Below are 18,189 nucleotides of genomic sequence, written 5' to 3'. Positions count from 1 at the left end.
TGAACAGGACAAGAGCACAAGTGGGAAGAGTCGGCCTGGTAAACAAGGGCACCGGACATGCTGCTGCTACCAAAGGCCAGGGAGGCCTCGCCTGAGGTGGGATGACAGGCACAAGGCAAGGAGCCCTTGGTGGAGGTGGAGATGGGTCATGGAGGCTAGGGGAGAGCACATGGGGTGGCTGTCAAGAAACCTGGGCAGGGCCAGGGATTTAGCTCAGTGATGCTGTAACTGTCTCACAAGCACAAGGTCCTGAGTTCGATCCCCGGTACCAAGAAAAAAAAGAAAAAAAATCAACACACAAAAATCAACTGTAGAGCTGGGGATTTAGCTCAGTGGTTCCGCCGCCTGCCTCGAAAGCACAAGGTCCTGAGTTCGATCCCCTGGTACCAAAAAAAAAAAGAAAAGAAAACCAAGACACTTCAAATAGCAGCAAGGACTGGGGAATGTAGCTTAGTGGTAGAGCACTTGCCTAATATGTGCAAGCCCCTTGGTTCAATCCCCAACATCATAAAAAATAAAATAAAATGGCATCAAAAAATACTTAGGAGTAAAGTTAAGGAGACTAAAGACATTAAAGATCCATGCCAGGTGTGGTGACGCATACCTGTAATCCCAGCACTTGGGAGGCTGAGGCAGGAGGATCACTGCAAGTTCAAGGCCAGCCTGGGCTACATAGTGAGTTCAAGGCCAACCTGAACTACATAGCAAGACTTTGTCTCCAAAAAAAAAAAAAGGAAAAAGAAAAGAAATTAAAGATCCAAATAAATGGAAAGACACCCTATGCTCATGGACTGTCAGCATAATATTGTTTCTTTAAATAAATTTTATTTTATTTTATCCCTTCCCCCATCCAGGCCCCTCCCCCCCATGTACAAAAGCTTTGTTTCCATTTTTTCCTTCTATTTTCACTTTTTTTCTTGTCCCTTCCTTTTCTCTCTATAGCATAATATTGTTAAGATGTCAAAAGGGATCACTGATCTAGTGCAATCTCTACCAAATCCCAACAATATATTTTGTAGAAAAACCTATCCAGAAATTCACACAGAATTTTAAAGGACTTCAAGTAGCCAAAACATTCTAGAAAAAGAACAAAGTTGGAAGTTTCCTACTTCTTGATTTCAAAACTAACTACAGGATGAAAAGGAATTAAGATGTGCTATTTACATGTACCAACTCCCCACAACAAATGTTATCATGTCCTATAAACATGGTCTAATAAAAATAAAAGTGAAAAACCAAGGACTGGGCCGGGGATCTAGCTCAGTGGTGCCACTACCTGCCTCACAAGCCCAAGGTCCTGAGTTTGATCCCCGGTACCAAAAAAAACCACAACAAAAAACCAAAGACTTATTGCAAATCTGTGGTAATCAAAACTATGGTACCAGCACAGACCACTGGAATGGGATAGAGAGCCTAGAAACAACCCCTATCTACATGGGCAGACTGACCTTGACAACAGTGCCAAGACTGCTCAGCAGGAAAAAGCCAGCCTGGACCGATGGCACTAGGAATGCTGGGTAGCCACATGCAAAAGAATAAGAGCAACCCTTGCTTTATGCCATATACAAGTATTAACATGAAATGGATAAAAACCATAAACATAAGGTCTAAAACTTTATAAAACTCTTAGAAAATAGAATAAAAGCTTTATGATATTGGATTTAGCAGTGATTTCTTGGATGTGAAACCAAAAGCACAAGGAACAAAAAAACATATGGCGGACCACATCAAGGCGTAAAGTCTGCATCAAAGGAGAATCAAAAGAGTGATAAGGCAACTCAAAATACAGGAGGAAATAGCTGCAAGTCATGTATCTGATCAGGGGTCAAGATCCAGAATATATAAAGAAGTCTTCCAACACCACCACGAAAGCCCAATTCAAAAATGAACAAGTGATGTGAATATTTTCCATAAATGATGTGCAGATAGCAATAAGCACATGAAAATGTGCTCACCATTGTCAGCCATGATAGACATGGAAATCCAAACTACAATGAGTTATTCTCACAGCTCTTTAGGAAAAACAAGTTTCAGTGGGGATGTGGAGAAACTGGAACACTTGTGCCCTGGTGGTGGGATGTAAAATGGCACAGCTTCTATGGGAACAGTATGGCGGCTCCTCTTAAATTCAAAGTAGAAAGACCACATGATCTAGCAATCCATTTCTCAGTGTATACTTGAAAGAATTGAAAGCAGAGTCCCAAAGAAGTCTTTGTACACCTATGTTCACAACTGTGTCATTCACAACAGCTGAACTGTGGAAGCAACCCAAATGCCCACCCACATATGAATGGATAAACAAATTATGGGGTGTAAATATATATATATCAACATTATTCACCCTTAAACAGGAAGACCAGTCTGACACAAACTACAGTATGAACCTTGAGGACATTAGGGTTAGGCTAGGTGAAATAAGCCAAATACTATGTGATTTTAATCCTATGTGCTCCCTATAGTAATCAGTCACAGAGACAGGAGGCAGAATTGTGGTTGCTGGAGGGGGAGGGGAAGGAGGTCTAAGGAGTTACTATTTAATGGGTACAAGGTGTCTGTTTTGCAAGATAAAGAGTTCTGGAGGGCTGGGAATTTAGCTCAGTGGTTTCGCCACCTGATGCACAAGCACAAGGACCTGAGTTTGATCCCAGTACCAAAAAAAAAAAAAAAAAAAAAAGAGTTCTGGAGACATAGAACACTGTGAATATATTTGACACTTAAAAATAACTAAAAGCTGCGCATGGAAGTGCATACCTGTCATCCCAGCACTCAGGAGGCTGAGGCAGAAGAATTGCCACAAGTTTGAGGCCAGCCTGGACTACATAATGAGTTCAAGAGCAGTCTAAACTACACAGTGACTCTGTCTCCAAAAAAAAATAAAAAAACAAAAAACTAAGATCTCTGCATATATGAGATGTAGCTTAGTGGTGGAGCACTCACCTCTCATGTATGAGGCCCTGAAGCTCTAGTTTTGATCCCCCCAGGGGGGTAAGATGGTAGTTTTTTTTTTTTTTTTGAAACAGGGTCTTACTATGTACCCCAGGCTGGTCTTGAATTCAGAGTGATCTTCCTGCCTCAGCCTCTCCAAGTGCTGGGATTACAAGCGTGTGCCATCACTCCCAACTCAAGATGGCAATTTAAAAAAAAAAATTGGGGGGGACAGGATTTAGCTCAGTGGTTCCACTGCCTGCCTCACAAGCACAAGGTTCCAAGTTCAATCCCTGGTACCCCCCAAAAAAACACCAAACAACAAAAAAAATTTTTTTTGAGATGAGGTCTCATTATATTGCTTAGGCTAGATCTCCAACTCCCGGGCTCAAAAAATTCTCCTGCCTCAGTCTTCCAATTAGCTGGGACTATACATGCATGACATTGTTCCTAGCTAAAGATGCTAAGTTTTATGTCATGGATATTTTATCATAATTTTTTTTTTTAAAAAAGCAGGCAGTGTGATGGGAAAGCAGGGGTCCTACAAAGATGATGTTGGAGAAGGTGACCAGTTTTCCTGGGGAGGTGGACAGGTGTGAAATTCAAAGTCACCCTAACATGATCATCTTCTTGGGGCTGGAGGAAAGGACGTCTGTGGCCTCAAGGGAGGAAGAACTGGGTGAGAGGTGGAGGTGGTTTAGGTCTGGGGAAAGAATCAGAGATGACAGATATGGGCACCTGGAGAGAGTCCCAGGGCACCATTAGGGGAGGGAGATGCAGCAGAGATGGAAGAGAAAACTCACTGAGAACAGCTGGGGCCTGGGTTCAGACTTTAGACTCAGCAGAAGTATGGGGCTGTCCCTGTGTCCCCCACCAGCCAAATGCCCTAGAAGGACAGAGCCTCCTCTTTCTAGCTCCTGGCTGTCTGCCAGTGTCCAGGAAGGCGCTTGGCATACTCCAGCCTTTGGGTTCGTGTCACAGATGAATGAGCAAGTGAAGGAAAGAGAGCAGGAAACAGATTAGCAGTCTTGTGGGTGGCAGGTGAATCAGCCAGAAGCAGGTGGCAAGGGCTCACTCAGCGAAGAGGGGTCAAGGACTGAGAGGAAAGGTGGGATGGAAGGAAAGGCAGGGAGGGACAGACCGAAGAGGGCAGGGGCATCAAGAGTCCTGGCCCAAACTATGGCCTACGGTACGGCTGGGGAGGGGCAGCCACTGGCTAAGGTCACACCCACTCACCTGGGAGTAGACAGTGGCGTGGACCCAGGCAAGACGACGGCTCAGGTGATCCAGCTTTTCCGAGAAAACTTTCTGGCTCTTGGTCAATTCTGTGAGGATATCCTTCCTCTGCCACCCCAGGTGAAAGGACAATCAGGAAATGGCCCCATGCCCAGGTGCCTGCCCCAAGCAGCCTGGTCATGGCCCAACTACAGCCTGGAGCAGTAAGGGGTTGGGTTCCACTGTCAAACTCTCTCCTGCCTCTGAGCAGCTGGTAACCCTGAGTGAACCCCAGTAGAAGGCCATGGACCCCTTGGATGTGGAAATGAGGCCCAGCTGGATATCTGTGGGGTCCTGGGCAGAGTACCCCTTAGACTCGATCGAGGCCAGAACTGCAGCTTCATTAGCTGTCCAGGCCCAGAGTGCCAATGACAGTGGAGGTGGGAAGGCTTGCCAGGGAAGCCTGGCTCAGGCCAGGAAAGCTGTGGCAGAGGGCGTCCCAAGAGGTGGGGGAGGCAGGCCCGCTTCCTGCTGACTCTGCAAAAGGCCAAGGAAGCACTCAAGACGGATCCATAATTGATGAGGAGAGTGGGTGTGCATTAGCACTTAGTGGGTGGGGGCAGGGCACATTGGTATAGGCTACAGCTGCTCAATGAGGCTCAGGTTGTGCAAGGCCTTTCTGAGGGTTGCTGCCTCACCACTGCTGTGGTGAAAGGTGGGGCCCTGGAAAATTTCGGACAGGAGCAACCCGGTACTGGGGGCCGGAGTAATACTGTAAGCTGCCCTGGAAATAACCCCTACATCCCGAGACCTGCCTGCTTGCCTGCATCCCAAGCCTTACCCGCTTGGGACACCTGCGGATCTTGTCTTCTGTGTCCCTCAGAGCCATCGCATACTCGTTGACATCGTCGGACACACCCACCATCTAGAGCATCAGATGCCACGTGACCCTAGGCACCTGCACCAGGTATCTTCACACCAGCCCAGACCCCTGGGCCACCAGGGCAGACTCCTCTCTCAAAAGGAAACCACATCAGCCTGAACAGCAGTTGCAGAGGCCAGCATCACTGCGCCACATCACACAGCACCCTGCGTGACACCCCTCCCCAGTGCATGCAGGCCATTGGCACAAGACCTTGCCCAGCTGCTGGTGGACGCTGAGGTTATACATCATGATGGCCCCATCTAGGACTTCCAGCAGGGAGTTCTCGGTGACAGGCTGCTCGGGTTCCTCAGGAGGCCGCCCCAGCAGCAGGCCCTCGTTCCAATGGCTGCCCTCAACTGGGGAGTGGGGAAGGGCAGGATCAGGCCAGGCCTCCTGGCTCCTCCCTAGGCCCAGCATCCTGGATGACCCTTGCAGCAGGAGAGAGGGCCCTTTCTCCCCTTCCCTTGCCTGGGAAGGGAACTGCAGGGGGAATGGGCAGAGGGATGGTGCGGGGAAGGCACTGGAGGACCTATTTTGGCAACATTCACTTCCTGCCTTCAGACTGTGCTTCGTGAACCAATGGGACTCTGCCAGGCCACAGGGCAGAGTGGGGAGACAGGGGTACTTTTGATTTTCCCCAAGGTGGGCACCTACTATCCTCACGAGTCCTTTGTTCCACGCTCAGTGTTCGGACCTTCACTTTCTCCGAGGTGCTCAGAGGCCGCCGTGGGGTCATGAGGCTCACAGCTGCTGTGCTGAGGAAGCGGTTGGCTCGGCCCAGAGTTGGTGAACTAAGCCAGCCTGGCCGGGGCAGGGGCAGTGCCCCTCCCATGGCCAGGGCTTGCATGGGGCGCTGCATTAGAGAGGAGGCCAGTGTCAACTCAGCTCCCCAGGACCAGGCCAACTGGGGTTCCCTTGATCCTCTGGGCTGGGCAAGGGAAGGGGAAGGGTAGGTTCAGCCTCTATCCCAGTGAGGGAACTGGCTGGTGAGAAGGCCCTTGCCTGCATGGTGGGGAGATGTACTTGCGTGTTACCCCTGCCCATATAACAAAGGAGAAGCCCCAGGTGCCGCCCCTTGCCTGTCCTTGCTGTGTACCTGGGCTGCAGACGGGGCTGGCTCCTCATCCTCATCCAGGTCATCCATCGTGGCTGCCTGCAGCTCCAGTGGGTCAATCACAATGTTAGCTTTGGCAGCAAGGTCATCTGGAGGAATGGCAGGACAAGGCTCCACTTTCCACTGTGTTTGCCCCTTGCCCCACCCCTGGCTCCTATCCAGTCTTCTCCCTGTACCCTACCCCAAGGGCACTTTTCTAGTAGCAGCTCTGGAGCAGGAGGCAGTGCCCACCATCTCTGTCTGTCCCCATCCTTGTTTTCTGTGACCTCTGCTCTGCAGGGCCTCTCCTACTATACAACTGCTCTATAAATCCAAGATGGTGCCAGTTCCCTTGGCCTTTGCTTGCTGCATTCTGCACTTTGCCTAGGGGAGCCGAGCCACATCCCAGGTTCCTCCCACCTCTATGCTCACAGCTGACAGAACCATCCCTGCCTCTAGCCCATGCCTTGCTGCTGGCTGCTGGCAGTGTCCCTCAGGCACACTGTGCAAACCTGAAACTATCACCTTAGTCTCCTCTCACAGTCGCTCTCCTTAATGCTGCCCCAGCCACACAACCTCTGGCAGGACTGAGATCACATGGTGGACACCCTTACCCACCACTGCCTAGACAATCACGATTGGCCTCCCTGTTCTCTTTCTCACCCACAATGAAGTAGCCAGAGGGGGGCTTGTGACACAGACCCCAACTTCACTGCCCTGTCTTGTCCCGGCCTTGCAAAGCCATCTCTGGAATGGTCTATGCCTCTGTGGCCTGCCATGCCCCTAGATCACTCCATCTGCCACTGCTCCCTGCCTCACATTTTATCCTCAGCACACCCACTGCATTCTGCCTCCCAGCCACAGGTAGTATCTGGCATCCATGCCCTATGCACACTGTGCCCTCTGCATGCAGCCAACCTGTGCCAACCCCTGAAGGCAACTCAGGCAGCACCTGCACACCCCCACCTCACCAAGGCCCCATGGTTTCCTGTCTGATTTCATCAGTGCACTTCAGCCTTCCTCCAGGATGGGTGCTAAGGGGATGGGACAGAGGCAGCTTGGCAGGTCAGCAACTCCCTGCCTGAGCAGGTGAAGGCCTGGGTGGCCTCTGGTGGGTGCAAGTTATTGTATCCACAGGAAAGCAGGGACTGTTCCTACCAGGCAGGGACCTGTTCACTGTCTAGGAGCCAACACCCACCTCTGAGGGTCTTCCGAAGGTGTGAGAGGAGCCCCCCAAGGCGCTGAAGGTCGAAGTAGTCCACTTTGCCATTATAGAAGACCTGGGGTGGGATGTAAGCCTCTGCAAGTCAGGGAGGCCAGGCCAGCATCAGAGTTCAGTAGAGGAAACTTACCGGATCCCTCTGCTCTATCTCACCCAGGTGGAACATCCCCACCCTTGCCCTCAACTGGCATTCCACAATACTTGGGCTGCTCTGAGACCAGGGCCACTCACCCTCACTGAAGCAGGCACGGGGGTTGGAAGCCTTGTACTCATCCCAATAGTAGCGCAGGGCAGAGATGAGCCGGTGCAAAAAGCAGACCATGTACTCAGGGGGGCAGAGCATGGGCATATTCTGTGAGCACAGGCCACGAATTATGCATGAGTGCTGTCCCAGAGCCCAGCCCACTCCTCAAGCAAGGCCCTGTCCCAGGGTCCAGGCTTGGGTGGGGAGGGATAGGCAGCAGAGAAGGAGGATGAGGCAGGGATAGGGTAGACTAAAGGTCTACCAGAAGTCAAGGGCACAGCTCCTACCAAGAGTGGGTTTCCCTGGAGGTCACCTACCCCCCGGCCACTGGCATTCTCTTGCAGAAACTTCCGGAACTTGGACAGGAAGATATACCTAGAAGCTTCACCCTTCAAGGAAGGGACAACCAAGGCTGTGATGGGCTGAGGTGAGCTCAAAGCCCTAACATACCCTGGGCCTTCTGTGGGAACCTGGGCCAGCCTCTGGTGTCTCAGTCTTAGGGCCCAGTATGGCATCCCTCTTGTGTCAGGGAGCCTCACCAGGATCTCAGAGACACTTACCCCACTGTCATCTTTATTGTCCAACAGCAGCTTCAGGATTTGGACCTGAAGTTCTTCTACCACTGTGGGGAGAGGTAGATGGCACTCAGGCTCCCAGAAATGGGAAAGAGGCAGAGGCTGGGGTCAGACTTCTACCACCAGGGATCCCCAAGCCCAACACAGGCATGGGCACTACCAAGTACCCCCAAATACATACATACAAGGCCCCCACCCCTACCCAGGCCAGAGGCAGGGGCCCACCTTCAATGCGCTTCTTGAGCCTCTGGCAGCCCCGCTCATAGGCTCGACGCCGGAGCCTCTCCTCTGACGTCTCCTCCTTCACCTCCTTATTCTCTCTGGCCTAGGCAGAGGCACAGGATAGAAAACAGTGGGTTACCAGGAGCTTCCCAGGCCAACAAACAGAAGAGCCTGCCACACTGGGCCAGCCTACCTCCCTGCTGGAGCAGCAGGGCCACCAGGTGGTGGGAATGAGCTCCTGCAGCCCGGCCTCCTCCACACGCAGGGGGCTCTTGATGTAGAAGAAGATGACAGACCGCAGCATGTCGAAGCTAGTGACGTCAAGGCATAGCTCGGCTCCCCACAGCACAGCCTGTGCACCCTCCTGAGTCCTCCTTGGAAAGCCCACCCTCACATGCTCACTGCCCACCACTATGTGCCTGTCTCCCCAGACCAGAGCCTAGAGAAAGAGCTCTGGTTGTCAAGCCCATGTGTGATAACCGCTCCACATAGGGACAGATAATGGTGAGATGGCTGGGGAGGGAACCTAGTATCTCCCAGCTTTATTTCTGGAACACCCCACAATGAGAAGATGGCTATGCGCCCAGGCTTCATAGCCAGGGGACCAAAGCTAGCCTCTTCTTCCTCTTAGTGATCTCCCCACTACCCAGTACTGGGAATTGAACCCAGGGCCTTCATACTAAGCTAAAGCTCCAGCCCTTTTTATTTTATATTTTCAGATATGGTCTTGCTAAGTCACTAAGTTGCTCAGGTTGGGCTCGAACTTTTGATCCTCTTGCCTCAGCCTCTCACACTGCTAGGATTACAGGTGTGCACCATCATGCCTGGCTTTAGTTAGATCTTAACACTGTGGAAAAGCAAGAAGAGCTGACTCCTTTGATATCTTGCGGGAACATGTACAAAATGTAGGCCTCTGGCCAAAGAGGGCAGGGGCTGGGGGCCTTTCTTATGCCTCAATGTAGCTGCAGTCTGCGGTGATCTGTAAAGTCCCGCAACCCTTTGCTCTGCTTTCCCTGTTCTGCAGAGAAGGTGCAGGGAGGGCTGGGTCTAGGTTGAGGGATCTGGTCTGGGGACCCCTGGCCCGATGGACATTGCTTCCTCTGGCCTCTGCTGACCTAAGGGCATTACATGACTGGGTGGCCAGGAACAAGAAAAGGATACAGGACATTGCTAAGCAGAAATTTGCGGGACTTCTCATGCCTCAGGATGGAGATAGTGAGTCTCAGATAGTGGATCTGTGGAGAAGGGGCACTCAAAATGGGCAGGAAGGGCCCAGGGGCTCTGGGTAGGGACAGGCACTCGCACCTGCAGGCTCAGGTCTGGAACGATTGGCGAAAACCGGTATAAGCGCAGCAGAGACATCATCAACTGCTTGAGGCAATCCTGTACCTCATAGTCCTGGGGAGAGATGCTAGGGCAACCATTTGCGGCTTTTCCCAGGGCCTCCCCATACCTTCCTTGGCCTGAGGTCAGGAGTCTCACCTCCATGAAGAGCCAAAAGAGGTCCAAGACCTGGTGCACCACGGACTGTGCCTGTGCAGGTGTGTCCTTCTCCACAATGCCCAGCAGGAAGTTTATGAGCACAGCCTCTACCAGGTATACCTTGTGCTGCACGAAGGACAGGCACTGTGAGGTGGGAGCCCACCCTGCTCTGGGCACCCTGCCCTGGGACATGCCAAGGCCATGCCAAAGAGTGTGGCCAAAGCACATTCCCGGGCCCTCCAGCAACCCCAGCACATAGATGAGACCTGTGGTATCAGAGGGACAAGAAGGGCCACTGCCCCACAACCCGTCTAAGGCTTTTGAACATGCCCAGATGCACTCAGCCTCCCTGGGGGCTATCTTTGAGGTCTGAGGGCTCTGTTACATGGGGCCCCTGACAGGTGATGGTACTGGGCCTGATGCACCTGAGCTCCCCAGTCCCAAGCACAGGTGTGCCTACCATGAGCACATCTAACATAGCCTGCCCTTGCCCTCCTAGATGTCCCCTCACCAGCAGTGGTGCAAAACGATGGAAGATGTGGGCCAGAGTGAGGAGGACAGTGGGCTGCCCTTGCAACTGCCACTCAGAGCTCTCCTTCTCCACCAGCCGCCCTTCCTGTGTATGTGGGAGAAAACTATGAGGAGAGAAGACAGGGAAGGACCCCAGTCACCCAGCCCAGACCCTGGCTCACCACAGGGTCCAGCTCCACACTGAGCACTGCCCGGAAACAGCCCAGCAACCTCTGTGCCCGCACCAGGTCAGCACCAGGTGGGTCCTGCAGAGGCCGGAAGCCTGCCATTGGGTAGGTGCCACAGAGTCAAGGTAGCAACAGATGACTTGAGGCTCAGATACACCCCTTCCTCTCATTGAGGGGCCCAGGCTTCAGAGTAGAAGCCTGGTTTGCATCACAACTCGCTCACTCAGTCTCTATGGGGCAAAACTTCTCCAGCCACTGCCTGTTCTGCATCTGCTCAATGGAGATGATGATGGAACCCACCTAACAAGACTGCTACAAGGCCTATTGTCCTCAGACCCCCTAACTAAGCCACACTCTAGTCACTCCTTGAGGCAGCCATGGCTTACCACCAGCCCATAGTCCTACCAGAGTAGGGAATCCTTCCTATAGCACTCCTGGGGTATGGAGCCCCTCACCCTAAATTCCAAGCCACCCACTGCCATCATCCCAAAATGATATCGCAGAGGACGGCTGCCAAAGTTGAAGGCCACGGACTCCTTAAAAGACAGGCTGATGGCTGGGAAGTAGGCCATGCCCTGGCCCTTGGACAGGTTCTCAAAGGCAGTGCCCAGTGACACACCATTCCTGGAGGAGAAAGGGAGGCCTATGAATCAGCCCCAGTAAGGATGTAACTGTCCACCTGCAGGTTAGCAAGCAGCCTGGTCTCCTTACAGGGACCAAGAAATGGGGCAGTGGGAAGGCTCCAGGGGCCAGGCCCATGGCTAGAGGTAGGAGACTCACAGGCAAAAGGAGAGAGTACCAGCGTCCAGGTCAATCAGACAGCTCACAATGTCCCCCGCTGCCCAGGCCTGCCATGAAACAAGGCCTTCAGATGCACAGAAACACAGCACCCTTCCCACTCTGCACCCGCAGCAGCACTTCCAAAATCACCCAGGTGACACTGGCCACCATTAGAGAGGACCTGAGTCTCTGTCCCTGCCCTGGTGCTTACAGTCCTTCATGGCTTCCCAGTGGCTTCACATAATATGTGGGGATGGATGGGGTTGATAATCCACAGAGGCTTGGCCCTCACCTTGCCATAATTTGTTGTGGTCACATTCCACTTGCGCACCCGGTTTCCGTCATAGGCATAGGAGTTGGGTGTGTCTCCAACCCCTTCCTAGGGAGGGAGTGCCTGTGAGGTCTGGGGCAGGCAGTGTAGGCGGGCCAGAGCACATCAGTCACGTAGCTCTAGAGAAGGGGGCTGATGCTCTTGAGGGAAGAAGTGAGGGATTCCAAGTGGGGTGCCCTGGGGGTAGAATGGGGAATGTTCCTTCCCCAAAGGGCAACCCCAGGTAAAGTCCTCGGCAGGTCTGGGGGCAGGAGAGCCCTAATGATCCTTCAATAGGAAGTCTCCCTGGGAAGGGCCCCCTTTCCCTGTGTGTACCTCATGATTGAAGCGGCAGCTGATGGTGCACCAACCAATCTGCATGAGCCCCTGGGAGGAGATGAGCACCTCGTAGAGCCACTTCCCTGGAAAGAGTGGAGTTAAACCCAGCAGCGGGACAAAGACTGCCTCTTACCTCAAGGCATAGGCCCTTGAACTTCCTGTAACCTCTCTGGGCCTAGTGGAGGGCAGGCTCACCTTTGTATACACATGTGGTAGAGCGGATAGTCCCAAAGTTGCTGTGTCCAATCACCTGGGTGAAGAAAAAAGGTGGTGAGCTCCTCAAAGATTATGGCTTGTGTCTAGATGTCCCCCAAAAGCCTCATGCAGTTGTAGCGGGGCTTTTTTAGAAGTGGCTGAATCTACAGTGTGTGATTGATTCATGGTGCAATGCTAGGCCTGAGGGCACTAGGATTAAGGGTGTGGGTGCTACCTATCCTAAGTAGTCTGGATAAAAGGGGCAGAAAGGCTGTTAAATTCCTTTGCTGCTTTTGCTACCATGTGGGTGCCATGAACAGTTTCTCCTGTGATACTCCTCTGCCATGTGCCACCCTGCCTTGGAGCCAGCTGGCTATAGACTGAAACCTCTACAAACTCTGAGCTAAATAAATCCTTTCCCCTGTAGCTTAAGGTGTTGGGTATTTTTGTCTCAGCAACAAGAGAAAAAGTAACTAAGACAGTGCCTGAATGAGGTAGGAGGGGCTGTGCCTGTGTTAGGAGGTTCTGGGCAAGAAGCACCATGGGACAGGATCAAGGCTTTGTTGAGAAGGCTTGGGGCTGGGGCAACAAAGTTTCAGGCCATGTCAGGTGAGTTTAAGAGCTGAAGACACAAGGGTCTGGGTCCATGTCAGGATGCATTTATGGCTTCAGCCCCATCGGGATGAGCAGGATGAACAGGCCCATGTCAGGAGAAGCCTGGAGCCGTGCCCAAAGGGGCTGGACCAGGGCTGATGCCTTGCCTGCACTCACCTCCAGGAGGTCATCATCCACCAGGAGAAGCCCCTCAAAGCCTCCTGTGTGGTCTAGTACCACTGTGGATGGGCCAAGCCGCCCTTCAACCTGTCCTGGGAAGAGAATAGATAGAGGATGAGGCAGGGAAGAGGGTCTGTAAGACTCGCTGGGCGTGGTGGTGCACGACTATAATGACTGTAATCCTAGCACTCAGAAGGCTGAGGCAGGAGGATCGCCATTGCCATGAGTTGGGGCCAGTCTGGGCTGCACAGTGAGTTCAGCCTGAATTACAAAGCAAGAAGAGACCCTGTCTCAAAACAAACAAACATATGGTGCCCTGAGCTCTACACCCCCTAACCCCACTACAGAGGGTGCCACATACCCTGGCTTTCCTCATCTTCACTGTCCACCTGTAGCAGCTGGTCCAGACGCTCTGGCAGGTTCTGGAAGTTCAGGAATTTCCTGGGGAGAGTGAGAGGCTGCGAGGGGCCCAAAAGCCCTTGAAATCAGCCAGACGATACCGAATCCCTCTCCTACTCTTTCCTCAGAGTTTCCAATGGTGGCTGCCTAAACACCAGAGAAAGGACTCTGCCTAGTCTGTGGCTCTGCCATGCTGGGAGTCAGGAGAATGGGATTAGGCCCTAGTTTAGAAATTATAATCAGTCCAATTTGGTGCCTTGGGACTGTTAAAAAAATGACATTTTCCCTAAGCCTTAATTTCCTCATCTGTAAAAAGGGAACAACAGCTCTATATCCAAAACGCTGTGAAGATTCCAAGGAGTAACACACTCCCTGCCTCCACTCCAGAAGGCAGCTAACTTGATGGCTGAGAAAAGGAAGCTGGGAGAAAGGCCAGTCCCTGAGGTGGCCAATACCAAGCAAGGCCATCTAGTCCAGCCGTTTACCTCTGTGGTTCCTCTGTGGGCAGACATTCAGCGTTGAATCAGACATGCCCTAGCAGTATAAAGGGCTCAGTCCTGGGCTGCTGGCTGACTCTGTCCTGTACCCATAGGTGGCCACCAGAGCACATGGCCCTCTCATCCAAAGGGGCTGGGAACAAATCTGCCTGGGTGGCTACCTCCTCAACATGCATGCCCAGAGTAGAAAAGGCACTGTCTAATGCAGGCCAGTCCTGTCCTGAGCTCATCGCTAAGAATAGCAGGCAGTGGGGTGGTGGCAACCAGTAGGACTCAGCAGGGCAGAGGTCTGATACTTATTCGGATCCAGCCCATGACTGCCAGCACCTGTTTATTCATCTTTAATCCCAGTGCCCACTGAACTGAAAAGTAGCCTCTGGAAGGAGATGCCGAGGAGTCAAAGTATCAACTCCCACAAGCCGGCTACAGGGAGGCTTGGGGATGACATGCCCCCCTGCTATGAGCCACAAGTGACCCTGAGCTGCAGAGAGGCACAAAGGGCCATTCCTACTCCTGCTGAGCCCCAGGCCAAGGCTAGGGGGTAGCTATGCAATGGAATGCTGAAGCCAACCCCATATCTAAACAACCCGATGGGTCCTCAAAAGTAGTTCTTCTTGAAGGTCCATGCTTGGGAGGGCCACCCTCGTGCCTGTCCCCAAAAGTGATGACATAGAACTGTGAGAAGCCAGCCAGAGACAGCCTCCACTGAGTGCCTGCAGCAATGCCCATTTTGCCAACCTCAGAACCTGCCTGCCCTTTCTAGATTTCCCAGGTTCTAGCCCAGGGCCTTTCTTCTCCATAAACCCTGCCTGATGGTCCTGCCACCTGCTTTCCCTCCTGGCAGCCACAGCACTAGCAGCAGTAGGACTATCTCTGGTATCACATGAGGTAGGGATCAGATGGCCCTGGGGACAGGCCAGGACTGGGGATGAGGTGAGGGCAGACAGTAGCCTTCTACAAGTAAGAAACTTCTAACTCCCATGGCCACTTAAACAGAACAGGTGATGATGCTGCCCTGGCCCTAAAAGATGCCCAACAAAATCAATATGAAATGTAGAAAAATATTCATGGGATAATGCACCCCCAGCCCCGTACTGGGGATCGAACTCAGGACCTTGTGCTTGCTAGGCAGGCACAGCGCCATTGAGCTAAATCCCCAGCCTTTGTTTTTGGTTTTTTGAAATAGAGTCTCACTATGTAATTCAGGCTGGCCTTGAACTCACTATGTAGCACAGGCTGGCCTTGAATTCACGGCAATCCTCCTGCCTCAGCCTCTCAAGTGCTGAGATTACAGATGCACAACACCGCACCCAGCATGGGATAATGTTTGATGATAAAAATAGGACTCAAATATCTACAAATTTTTGTAAGGGAAGGCTATATTCATTACCTTGATAGTAATGGTGTGTGTGTGTGTGTGTGTGTGTGTGTGAAAACTTAAACTGCACACTTTAGATACATGCAGCTTACTGTATGTCAATTATAGCTCATAAAATTGTTCAAGAAGAACACTGAAGGTGATTAATTTTTTAAAGTTTTCTATACAGCATAACCTGAACTATATACATAGTGACATAAAGAAAATAGGAATCACATTCAAATGTCCATGTTGAAATAACAAGATGACAGGTGCTTTTGCTTATATTTCAAAGTTTCCAGTAAAGTATACATTTAACTCTTACATAGGCTAAATTTAAATATATGAAACTTGCAAGGAAAAGGTCCTGGTGGAGTTTGTACTTTACAAGCTCAGGCACAGGTTACAGGGGCCAGGGTGGGGCATTAGTGTGGGCAGACACACACAGGGTCAGATGCTGCTGTGGAGGGCAGGTGCTACGCTGGCACTGCACCCCTCCCTGACCTCCACCACATCCTCAGAAGAAAGGATCTAGCACTGCTGGAGAGAGGAACAAGTAAGTACAGTGGTGAACTCTCTAGCCACAGGTCTCTCAGCCAGAAGCACAGTAAGAGCACAACTCAAGCCAGGCTGCTCCTCCCCACAACTGTACCTTTCAGGCTCAGTGCGACCCAGAACAGTAAGGAAGGGCTACCCACAAATTCATACCTGCTGGTGGCTGCAGGGGGCACATGGTCAGTAGAGGAAAAGATGCAGTGCAAGTAGTCATTCAGCAGCTTCTCATGCACAATGCCTGGGCCACAGGTGAGAATGGAGAAAAGGAGCACATGGTCAGTGCAGCTCCTGGCTCCCACCAGCCCCAGACACTACCAGTCCTCAGCCAGCCACAAGGGTCAGAAAAGCAGCCACACTGGGTGCACTGCTCCACAGTTACTAGTGGAGAAGAGCTGTCTCGCACACAAGGGGTGCTCAGAGACCTGAGGCTCATCAGATCTAGGACTTTGCTGTGTCCCTTCCTTCTCTCCCCCCAACACAAGGAGCATCTTCTCTACCCTGAAAGTGCTTACCTGTGACCCTGGATTTCTCAGCATCTGAGGTCAGCTTATAGCTCTTTCGGGAGAAAGACATGCCAGCCCCTTTAGACGCCATTCTTCATTTCTCATGGGCAGCCAATGGTCCTGGAGGCTGAGCCAGATGCAAAGCCTATCTACTCACAGCCAGCCAAGGGCCCTTGCACTTGACCACAGTCCTTCATCGACAGGAAGGCTGGGGACAAGTGAGGCCAAAAGCATGCACACTCACACACACAGCAGGGGAAACAGGAGCTCCCAGCTTCCTACACAGGGAGGACTGCTGGGGCCTGAGGCCATGTGGCAGGGACCACAACTTGTTCCACACTGCATTTCAGTTCCCAGCCCAGGGCGCAGAGAGAGCGGTATATGTTTGCTGAGCCATAACTGTCTCTGCCCTTGGAAAACCAGATTAAAAGGTCCAAAGTGAGGTGGCTTAGATCCAAGTCCCTCTGTCCCTCTGTTGTAAGCCACTCTAGGCCCAGTTCATGTCCAGAAGAGAGAACACTACAGTGAATTCCATCAAGCATGAAACACCACTAATGAGGCCATCACCAGCCACAAGTTCCACTTATTTCCCCAACGGTGAGACTTTGTCCCTCAGCTCCAGGTTCCTCCCTTCTTGTTCACAGTCCTGCTGTTTTTCTTGTTCTAAGTCACACACGGCTTCCCACCTCATGCAGGTACCGCCCTTGCTCATCTCTCACAGCAGACTCCATTTATGTTCCCACTACTGTCTGTTCCCTGAATAACATGTTGCTACAGCTGCTCCAGACTCTACACACAAGTTCCTGGTGCTGGCCTCATAGATCTGGAGCTGTACCATCAACACTGTAACTAGCAGCCACATGTGCATATTAAAATTGGAATTAAAGTTTAAAAAATAAAAAACTCAATTTCTCAATTACATTAGCCACGTTTCAAGAGTTCCATAGCCACATGTGCCTGGCCTAGACTGGACTCATTCTACCATTACAGAAAATTCTGTGAGTGACTGTCCAGAGCGCAGACCCCAGCACTGCCTTAGCTAGCATCGTCTTCCTTGCTCTTATCTCAGCCCAAACAGGCCCTTTGCTCCCGCCACAAACCCTGCCCTGCCACCTATCACAGGGCTTCAGTGGGTGTTCGTGTTCGGTGCCCCTCACACCAGCGCAGTTTCAGGATTGATCGGCGCGGTCATTCAAACCTTCTGGAAGCAAACCTTCCACACGTGCACTCCAGGTGTCAGGTGTTGAGCCTTCAGACGAGAGGTGGAACTTGTCCCTGTCTGGGGGCTCCCTACCACTGTGATCCTACCCAGCCCCACTGAGGGATCCAGGCTCGGAACCGAACCGATTCCGTTTCGGGAGTCCAAGGACGCCGAGGACAGCGCTCAGCTCCCCCAAGTCGCCCCCTCGTGGCCCCGAGCTCCGAAGAACCTGTCAGGCTGGCTCTTGCCCCTAGTCCCGCACCACACGAGCCGTGAACACCTTGTATGGGCGCTATCGCCCTGGCCTCGAAGGAAGCCACCAGGACCCACCAGCTCAGAGACCTACCGCCCCTCACTCACCCCTAGCCGCGGCCGCCGCGACCAGCTCACAACATCCGCCCAGCCTCTCAGCTACGGCGCCCGTCCAGGGCCAAACCACCCGCTCGCTCGCACGCCGCCAGCCGTGCACGCGCACGCACACACATGCCGCCGCTCCTGGCCCTGACCATGGGAAAGTCGCGACCGCCTGCCCTGGGAGCACCGCTAGCGCAATGGTGGCCGAAATCCATCTCTTAACTGGAATCCTGAGGACGCCTGTGTCAACACAAAACCCTAAGGGCTGGCCCATGTGTGGCCTTGGATATCTGAAAAGGCCTCTCCCGCCGAAGTTCCTGCTGT

The 18,189-nt window shown here is 52.3% G+C and overlaps 1 protein-coding gene across 7 annotated transcripts in view; it reads right to left on the bottom strand.

Moving 5' to 3' along the window:
- Rnf123 (ring finger protein 123) overlaps positions 1–18,189 on the bottom strand; it is a 27,889-nt gene extending 9,700 nt beyond the window's left edge. Inside the window, exons 1-26 of one of the 7 annotated variants that reach the window (XM_013070099.3) lie at positions 17,872–18,189; positions 16,320–16,437; positions 15,961–16,045; positions 13,361–13,440; positions 12,997–13,091; positions 12,226–12,280; positions 12,028–12,113; positions 11,674–11,760; positions 11,382–11,449; positions 11,100–11,225; positions 10,596–10,710; positions 10,415–10,519; positions 9,904–10,029; positions 9,727–9,819; positions 9,583–9,656; positions 8,615–8,732; positions 8,425–8,524; positions 8,185–8,246; positions 7,942–8,013; positions 7,612–7,732; positions 7,357–7,458; positions 6,162–6,268; positions 5,720–5,918; positions 5,276–5,421; positions 4,982–5,065; positions 4,162–4,269 (exon numbers count right to left, since the gene is read on the bottom strand). In XM_013070099.3, coding sequence (XP_012925553.1) covers positions 4,162–4,269; positions 4,982–5,065; positions 5,276–5,421; positions 5,720–5,918; positions 6,162–6,268; positions 7,357–7,458; positions 7,612–7,732; positions 7,942–8,013; positions 8,185–8,246; positions 8,425–8,524; positions 8,615–8,732; positions 9,583–9,656; positions 9,727–9,819; positions 9,904–10,029; positions 10,415–10,519; positions 10,596–10,710; positions 11,100–11,225; positions 11,382–11,449; positions 11,674–11,760; positions 12,028–12,113; positions 12,226–12,280; positions 12,997–13,091; positions 13,361–13,440; positions 15,961–16,045; positions 16,320–16,401 — 2,496 coding nt within the window. In that variant the 5' untranslated portion in view covers positions 16,402–16,437; positions 17,872–18,189. The other 6 variants (XM_013070093.3, XM_004834051.4, XM_087186076.1 and 3 more) reach the window with 6 other exon arrangements.

The sequence above is a fragment of the Heterocephalus glaber genome, unplaced genomic scaffold, assembly GCF_053883595.1.
Source record: "Heterocephalus glaber isolate CG9 unplaced genomic scaffold, H.glaber_assembly_v1.0 deba00001504, whole genome shotgun sequence".
Classification (NCBI taxonomy): domain Eukaryota; kingdom Metazoa; phylum Chordata; class Mammalia; order Rodentia; family Bathyergidae; genus Heterocephalus; species Heterocephalus glaber.
This window is presented reverse-complemented; position numbering and strand designations above follow the sequence as displayed.